At 42.1% G+C, this 9,746-nt stretch overlaps 1 protein-coding gene across 1 annotated transcript in view; it reads right to left on the bottom strand.

Moving 5' to 3' along the window:
• The window catches only part of Dct (dopachrome tautomerase), a 46,129-nt gene extending 38,302 nt beyond the window's left edge, over nt 1-7,827 (bottom strand). Inside the window, exon 1 of the mRNA XM_004626297.1 lies at nt 7,533-7,827. Within this exon, the coding sequence (XP_004626354.1) occupies nt 7,533-7,827 (295 nt within the window). The remainder of the gene's footprint in view (nt 1-7,532) is intronic.
• Nucleotides 7,828-9,746: the final 1,919 nt, after the last annotated feature.

Here is a 9,746-nt window from a genome sequence, read left to right as displayed (position 1 = left end):
TATATGTATCAATGAGGCCCAATGCCGTAGCCTAGTAGAAATGAAGAATGTGCATGAGGAAACAGCAGTGCAAAACTAACCATGGGAAAAGTGGAAATGGAAGTAAACCAAGCTCTGTGGGATAACAAAGGACAAAACAACGAATCCTGGCTCAGGAGCCAACATGCTTTACAACTACCATATGGTGAAGCAGGAGCTTTAGCGCCACCAGAGCTGGCCCTGAAACACAACGCATAGGTACTGATAAGAAAGTGGTCATCGGGACCGCAGCTCATCTATGACCCAGAAATGCAGTTCATTAAAAGCATCCCTTTTCCAACCTACCTCAGAGAAAATACACTTCAACCCTGCAGCAGAGAGGTTTTGTTCTTGAGCTCATAGGCCTGGCCTACTAGAGAAGTTGTCCCAATATTGAAGATTAATGAAAGAACAGCAAGCATAAAACCTAGTACGCAAAGTGCTCACTTCTTTAATTTAGATTTCCTGGTAGTACGTTATACCAATTTAACATGAGCTTTATTATCCTTAATCTGTTGGTAGTGAAATACATGTATATGAAGTTGGGAAATTTAGGAGGGATTAGAAAGAGAAAAATAAGTGATACCAATCTATCTACCACTGTGCATGTCCTCCAGCAAAAATTAAATTTAGAGAGTCAAGGTCCTCTACCTGCTTAGGGCAGAGATGAAGAGAGACAGAACATCTGGGCACTACACGCTGCTACATGTGCTGCATCAGGTCAGCCTCAGAAAACTATTAGACTAAATAAGCTTAACGACCACCGATTAGTGAATTTACAAGGAACTCTAAATAGCTTATTCCTTTTAATTAGAGATTCTATTATTTTAATAACAATGCTTTATACTTGCACAGGCCCTTTCATCTACAGAGCTCAAAAAGATGTTACAAGTGTGGTTTCATCATTATCCCCATTTTAAAGATTGGAAAATCGAGGCACTTAGTCACTTGTACAAACAAGAAGCTCTCAGCCAACTGTTCAAAACCTATTTGGTGCCCAAGTTTTCAAAAGCCCAAAGACACAGTTATGCCTGGCATAAGCTCGTAAATGCCAACTGGTAAGTAATGCTTACAAAGTGTGGCTGATGACAAAGTCTCCTGAAAGTTAACTTTCCTGAGAGTTAAGTTTGATCATTTCTTTTTGTTTCAGTTTATCCCTGTAGAGCACAGAGAAGTTCTCTATGAAGAATTTGAGCATAAAATTTAAGGGCATTTTGTAAGTCCTACAGACTGTATTTTATTTTTTTACTTATTTCCTTAGCTAAACTTTTTTAAAACCTGATTATGATTGTAGAAATTATGCGGTATTTATTTGCCCAAAGAATTAACAAAGCTCTGGTTCACGAACAGTCTGCTTGCCAGGCCTGAGCCACATCGCTCCCAGAAGTTTTAGATGAACCCAGGGGAGTCCCAGGGCATCCACTTGCAAAAGAAGTAAGGTGACCAGAGGGCAGCGGCTTTGGGAGGCTCACAATCAAGTCCAAATTTGAACAACTCTTTGTGAAACGTGAAGAGCTACCCTAGGGAGGCAAGCAGCTCACTCATTGTGGGAGAAAAAGAATTGATGGGCATGTGTCTTGCTTTGGAACAAAGGGCACATCATGGGATGGTCACTGAACATACAAAACAGCTGCCTGGCTCAGCCTCCACGGAGTTAGCCTGGTACACCTGGTACACTGGTACCCAAAAACCATCCAGCCAATGCAAGCAGAGTGACATGGAAACAAAGTAGAATATTATTCAGCCTTAAAACAAAACCCCAGACATAGTGACACACACCTGTAATCTTAGCACCCTGGGCCTAAGGCAGGGAGATAAGTTCACAGCCATCCTGGGCTACATAGTAAAACACTGTCTTGAAGAAGTAAAAGGGATAGGAAGAAAAAAAGTTGGAGAAGAAAGAGAAAAGGAGGTCAGGGTAACTGGGGAGCTGTCCTTCAGTGAGCATCAACCTACAGTGACAAAGATGGAGCAGCTCCCAGGATCTTCTCTGTGACACCTGCCTATCATTAACAGTAATAATTGGACACCTGAAAATGTACTAACAGTATGGAGCTCATATTGTGTTCTTATGAAAACAAAAAGCTAAGAGACACAAGTGAACATTTGGAGGTGATGGGAATGTTTATTACCCTGATGTAGTCACAATAACAAGAGGATCTATGTCCAAACTCACCCAATTGTATATATTATTTATGTATAGTGTTTTGTATACTAGTTATACCATAATAAACCTGGAAAAAGGAAAAGCCCAGTAAGTGAAATTTATAGATGCAATAAATTGTAAGTTACTTTTAAGAGAAACACAAGGTTGGCATGGAAAAAGCAATGGTTCTGAGTCTACACTGAGTCAATTATGGCAGGTGGAGCCCAGCCTGAGGGGAGGGTGATGAGGAGAATCAAGGCCGTGACACTGGCTGGAGATGCAGACCCTGTGCACTGAGGAAGCCTGGCTTCTTTGGGATGGACTACAGCCACATGCCAGCCTGCCCTCCAGGACAAGCCCTGTGCTGGCTCCCTGCTTTAGGAGCATGGGTCTCTTTTCATTCTCACAGTAGGTCCCTGTGACCCTAAGGTGTTGAGCAAAGAAAAATATACATCACCCCTTCTATTCTTCTACTCTTCCATTTCCTATTCTTTCCATCCCTGCCTTTTAAAACTAAAGCAACAACCAGTTCAACAATATAAGGGGATGCTGAGAAAATGCACTGAAAATTCTCTCTGATACAGTAAAGTCGTCTTCTCCAGAATTCTACAAAATGAAGGTCCCCGGCTTTTGGGAGTTGTGGTACTTTGTTTCTCATGGGCAGGAAGTAAGTGCTGAAGAAGTATTTGGAGGTTTGGGACAAGAAGAGTCTCTGCAGTAATATAATAACCCATCACACGGGTCTACAACATCTGATGACCCTGGTTAAACTGAAAACTTTAGAGACTTTATGAGACAATGTCTAATAGAAACAAAGTTCAAGACTGGGCGTGGTGGCGAGTGCCTGTAATCCCAGCCCTTGGGAGGCTAAAAACAAGAGGGTCACTATGAGTCAAATCTACATTTAGACCCTGTACTAAATACACTTAAAAAAAAAGAAAAAGAAAAAATAAAGAACAAGAAATAAAGTTCAATAGCTTAGAAGAAAAGGATAGTACATATTCAATATGTCATTAAAATTCATGTCACGATTAGTATCCAGAGATAAATCCTGAGGGGATTTGACTGACTGACCTTATCAGACACGAAAGTTACATTTCTTGTTACACAAGTCTTTCTTTATCTTGGTCTTAACCATCCAGTAGAAAAGTATAGTAACAAGGAATAAAATGTAAAGTCATATTAATATGCTGAGCTGTAAAGGGCTCAAGTCAACAACTTCTGACACTGCCAGTCCTACACATAACCCACTACTATTATGGACTACTAGACTATATTGGAAAATTTTGCTGAAATCACACACCTACAATATTTAAATGAATAGAATGTCCTTCTCTGACAAAACTAAACAAAAACTTTCATCTGGAACTGCCATCTTCCAATAATTTGTCAAAATGACTAGCACAAAGGGCAAGAGGAGGGGAACCCAGTATATGTTTTCCAGACCTTTTAGAAAACATGGGCCAAATACATGCAAATCTACAAAAAAGGTGATATTGTAGGCATCAAGGGAATGAGTACTGTGCAAAAAGGAATGCCTCACAAATGTTACCGTGGCAAAACGGGAAGAGTCTACAACATTACCCAGCATGCTGTTGGCATTGTTGTAAACAAGCAAGTTAAGGGCAAGATACTTGCCAAGAGGATTAATGTGCATATTGAGCATTTCAAACACTCAGAAAGTCATGATGAAATGTGTCAAGGAAAATGATCAGAAAAAGAAGGAAGCCAAAGAGAAAGATACCTGGATTCAACTGAAGCACCAGCCTGCCCCTCCCAGAGAAGCACACTTTGTGAGGACCAATGGGGAGGAGCCTGAGTTGTTGGAACCTGTTCCCTATGAATTCATGGCATAAACTGGGATATTGCTCTGCCATTCAGTACCTAACTGGCAACTTAAGTGTTCTAGGTCCTATGTAAAAATAAAATAATTCTGTGTTGTAAGGGTGGTTTGCTTAGTTGAACAGGTATGTGGTGCCTTCTTACTTCAGAAATATTTGCAGCAGATTTTCACTGTACCTAGTAATTGTGTCTAGCCTTTACTCTTCAGTATTTTCTTGCTGAAAGATATTGCTGAGGTACTGTGCAGGTGTATACCCAAAAATTCAAATATTCATAAAATATTTAAATTGGCTTGAAGATCCTATAAGTCATCATGGGGAAAAGATGTATCAAAATAAATGGAAGTCGCTTCAGAAACAAATGGAAGTCCATTTCAGTTAAATAAATTGTTTAAAACAAAAAAAACCCTAAATAAAAAAGGGAATACAAATGAACAACCATTTTGTATCTGTATATTCAAAATAGTTAGGATAGATATATAGCTACTTTCTCTTAATTCATTGAACAGAAAGATTTATTCTAATAGTGTTTGTGAACAGGATATCATGTCTGCATCTTGTACAATGAATAACTATTAAGACAACAACATGCAATGTATTAATTATTGTAACTGTCCTACTAATCAGTTTTGAAACTGTCTCATTACTACTTGTTTCTCAATAAAATTATTTTTTTAAAAAAATTAGTATCCAGGGAAAACTAAGACCTAAAATGTCTTTTGACTCACTTGATTTAAGATATATTTGCAAGATCTAGGGGTGTGGCTCAGTGCTAGAGTGCTTTTCTAGCATGTGTGAGGCTCTGGTTTCCATCCCCAACTGATTATAAATATGCCAGAACTTCTAGAGTTCAAAAAAATATTTCTTTTTTAATTTCATTTTATTTTGAAGAGTAAAACAAAAGCAAAAAAATAACAGAAACAAGGTAATATACAACAATAGGTACATTACAGATTTTTAAAGCAAGAATAACAAATTAACAATGTTTGTTATATTGCCTGTCTGAGACAGGGTCTCATTCTGTAGCACCAGCTAGCCTTGAACTCACTATATAGCTTGGGTTGGACTCAGACTTATGGAGACATGCATGCCTCAGCATCCCAGTGCTAGGATTTTTGGTGCATACCACCACTCCTGGCTTTCCTGTCACCTCCATGTCAGTCCCACAGCCCTCTATGCCATGCCTCAGTAACACCTTTGCACATGCTCCTTGAGCTCAGTTACATTCGCCTACGTTCAGTCATCAGAGCAGGAGAGAAGAAAGAAATATTTTGGAAAAGAGTCACGCAGCCAGCCTTGAGAATCCTTTCCCCCCCCCTTTTTTTTACAGTTTCAAAGCTGATCAATAGGACAGTTTCAATAATCAATACATTGTACATTGTTATCTTCTTAGTGGTTATACATAGTACAAGAAGCAGACAGCATTTCCTGTCCAAACACTATTGAATTAAGCAAAAGAAGCTGTATATCTATCCTATTTTGTATATATAAATATAAAGTGATCTTTCCTTTATATCCCTTTTTTTTTTGTCCTGTCAGACATGGATATTATATTGGTATCTAAATACTATAGGTGTTTGAATTCAGCTAAACAATCTAACACTGTCTAGCAGTCTATAATATTAGTGGGTTATCCTCAGAAGTTATTGACTTGAGCCTTTTACAGCTCATCATATTAATATGGCTTTACTTTATATATCTCATTTTTATACTTTTCTGCTGGATGGTTAAGACCAAGATAAAGCAAGACCTATATAACAAGAAATGTAACTTTTGTATCTGATAAGGTCAGTTAAGTATTCTCAGGATTTATCCTGTAGCCCTGTACCGCACTTTGTAGATCTTTTGTCAGTGTCAGTCATGAGGATGAGTAACGGCCATTGCTTGACCAATTTGCTCTCAAATTGGTGAAAGCCTGAGAAAATGTTTTTTTCTCTCCATGTGACTCTCCCCAGGCACACTATACATCATCGATCACATTCCTCTGTGGCTCCATAATCTTGATCAGAAAATTTGAAGCACAACTGAATTACATGTTGTTACAGTACAGGTTCTCCTATGTCCCAAGTCTTCACTGACCTTGAAAGGCTAGGGCCAAAATGTTGGCTGACCTTGCAGCCCTTCCTTTTCTCCAATTTGATCTGGTAACTTAGGTTGTTAACCCTCCACAAGAGAAGCTTATTATTAACCTGCAATATATGCAGTTCGGTTTACCGTCTGTCTAAATATCAAACATCTTTGGCATATCATGAAACAGGTATTTTCCATCAAATATTGATATGTTGAACTTTAAGTCCTTACAAAATATGAAGGAAAAAAAATTTTATAAAAGTAGAAATAAGCATTAACATATTTTTACAAAGAAATTTAGAAATCTAACCATGTACAGAATTGTAACAGGATAGACCTGTGACATTTATTTTTCTTATTCTTGTCTTTTTTTTTTTTCAATTTATTACCCTTTAAAAAAAAGCCTTTACTTGAGAGACATTATGGCAATAAATGGTATGTCATGACAAGAAGTACCTATTTAGAAGACCAGGATGGCAGGCACTCCAAGCGTGACCCCTCTATTGCACATCGCCATCCTCAGTGTAGCTGCCTGGCTCACAGGCACCAGCATATAGAGTTAGTCAGGGTGAGAATCTCTCCGGCCAACCGCTAATCTCAAAACCCTGCTGATGTACCCCAGGATCACTGTCGCACCCCTCTCATGAGTACAAATGTATCAGCCATGAGAATCCTGTATCCAGGGTCTTTGCTGAAGCTGCTGCTTATGTTTTTGGGTTTCAGATGTCAAACAGGCCTGGAAGCATTTATCATGACCGTGCCTGGCTGTGAGAAACAGGACAGGTAGGGGTGGGGATTTATAAGGAAGTCGCGGGAGAACCAGAGGACTAAGTCATGCAGAGATTTCAAAGTAGCAAGTAGTGCAAAAGACCAGGGTGCGAATTGGAAAATGACACAGGCGAGGATCAAAGACACCATTGCTATCCACTCACAACCTCTCTCCCTCCTGGGCAGGCCACTTTGCCCGTGTCCCCAGCTTTGCCCAAACATAACTTTAACAAGAAAGATGGACTCTGCTTGAGACTGGCGCAAATCCTGGGAAATGCTGAGCTCAGGCTGCAGAACACCACAGCTGCCTCCTGGGGAAAACCACACGGCCGCGGCAGCCTGCGGCGAGCGCCCACGCTCGCTTGGCATCTGGCGGAGGCAGCGCTTCCACCCTGAAGGAACTTGTTCTGGGTTTCAAAGCCTCCTTTCGCAGCTCTGCAGCCTCCTCTTCCAACAAACAAGCCAAAGGTGCGTTGGCACAAGTTCATAAAGTCAAGCTTGGCCTGTGTACTGTTAATTAAGTCGCTAGCACAGGCAGATGGACTACGGGACTGGAAGGAAGCAAGCCAGGCTTCAACGCTCAGCTACCAAAGACAGCTACGTTGCCTTTGCAGGCCACTAGCAATAACCCCACGCCCTCCTCCGCAGCCCCGGGCTCAGAGGCAGCCACACTTGCCTGAGCGCCTCACCTGTGCACCTGCAGGTCCTGTTGAAGAACTTCCGTGGCCACTGCTCTCGATCATCCTGGTTTCGCAGGACGTAAGGGCCACTCCAGGGTCTGGTGTCCGCTTGCACCTCTGAACACTGTCCCCGGCCGTCCCTGGAGCCGCAGACATTGCCGGGCTCCGCGCCCAGGGCCGGGCAGCACTCCTTGCTTCTCAAGCTGTCTAGGGTCATGCAGATGCGGGGGAACTGGGCCCAGACTCCGGGCTGGATCCTGCAGCCCAGGCAGCAGAACAGAAGCCCCCAGGGCAGGAGACGCATGGCTGACCCTGGTAGAACTGGGGCGCTTTCCTGGTCTTGATTCTGTCTTGCCTTCTCCCCCTGCCCCACCGCACACACACACACCCCTTTGTGGTCCCCTTGATTTCTTAAGCACTCATTCATTCAAATCTTTTTTTTTTTTTGTACTTACTTTATTTGCGTTCTTTTCCTTTCACCTTAAAAAAAATATTCACCACAAAAATCCCAGAACCTACATGCGCGTACGTGTGCACACACATACACGCGCTGTTTTATGATTCAAACAACTAACGCAAATTTAATTTCATTAGAAGTGCCTCTAACAGCCACATTTAATGAGGGTAGCGCTTCTCAGCATCTTCCCCGTTAAATCAGACTTTGTCTAATTGAGTTAATTTACAGAGCACCCCAGTCACACTGCTTATTATGCTGGTCTTTATAAGCTGCCTGCTTTCCTCCTTCGTCCTCAACTTTAATTGCCTTGAACTCAGTTCAAAAGCCAAACTCTGCGTTGCTTTTCTTGTGCCTGGGCTGCCAAGCCACGGGACCTGGTGGGGTTTGTGGAAGGGCTGGGAGAAGCCCTCATTAGGGGGATTAGTATTAGCGAAATCCACAGCGTTAACACATGATCCAAATTGCACAATGAAGGAGATAAAGTTTCTGGCTTTGTTGCAAAAGTGCAAGACCATTCTTTTGGGGGCTCATGCGCTCCTGCCAAGTGTGTGACCTCGGGCTTCCTGGGGAGTCCGCGGAAGCAGTGAGGGCATCCTCCAAAAGCCCTTTACAGACACGCACGTATGGTGCCTCCTGACTGTTCACAGACGTACAAGAAGATGCAGCAGAAGGTCATGCGGCTCTGAAAATAAAGAAATATTTATGTAGGGACACTGCACAAGGAGCTGCTTTGTCCCACAATTAGGAGTTCTCTTCCTTCTGAATAATAAGTTACTCTTCTCCTGGTCAGCATATCTCTACAGTAGATTTTTAAAAATTTATATGAAGTAGCATGCTACCAAAAATTCACAATTGTCATCTGATTGTAAGGAAGATGGGAGAGTAATTTAGAGGGAGGGTTTCTAAGTGACTCTTTTGATTTATATTGAAGTTAAATGTTGTAAAGCTTCATTCTGGAAAGCAACACCTCCCTGCCCTTTTAGGGGCAGTCAGGGGGCGTAAAGACATGGCCACTGTCACAGCTCCCACTTTGCTTTCATGTGAAGACAGGGCTGTCCTAGAGCCATCGGCTCCATGTGGAAAGCTGATCTAAAGTTGCTTCATCCAATTTATAAGAATGTTTTCTACGTGGAGATAGCAAATACTGAAAATTAATCTTCAAAGCAAACTCCCAAGGTTAAAAAGAAAACTAACAAGGCATGGATATTCCTCTGTAATATTCCCATGACATGAAGTTGTGGTTAGCTCCTTGCCAGTTCTCACCTCTGGCTCCACACCAGAGCCCATTTGTACCCCAGCCCTACTGAATCAGAATCTTTCCAGCTGTGGCGTAGACATCTGTATTCTAAAAATGTCTCCAGGTGATCCTACTGTGTAACCAGAGGTATGAACCACTAGAGAAGAATGAATCTGAGCTCCTCAAGAAACGCCATGAAAGCATCTGCTAATATACCACATCTGTATTAGTCTCCTTGGGCTGCAGGGACATATTTTCACAAACTGGCCATCTTAGAACAGCAACTGGTTGTTCACCAGTGCTGGAGTCCAGGAGGCTGAAGTCAAGGAGTTGGCAAGGGCTGGTGCTTGTCACAAGGCTGTTCTCCTGTGAGAATCCTTGCTTCTGCCAGCTCCTGGGGTGCCAGCAGCACTCCTGGGCTTCCTTGGCTTGAGTCTTCAGCTCTGCAATCTCTGCCATGACCACAGGACATTCACCTCTCCCTTCTGCACCTGCTGTGAGGACACTTGTCAGGGCATTTAGGGCTGTC

The sequence above is a fragment of the Octodon degus genome, unplaced genomic scaffold (genome assembly GCF_000260255.1).
Source record: "Octodon degus isolate 3935 unplaced genomic scaffold, OctDeg1.0 scaffold00013, whole genome shotgun sequence".
Taxonomy (NCBI): Eukaryota; Metazoa; Chordata; class Mammalia; order Rodentia; family Octodontidae; genus Octodon; species Octodon degus.
This window is presented reverse-complemented; position numbering and strand designations above follow the sequence as displayed.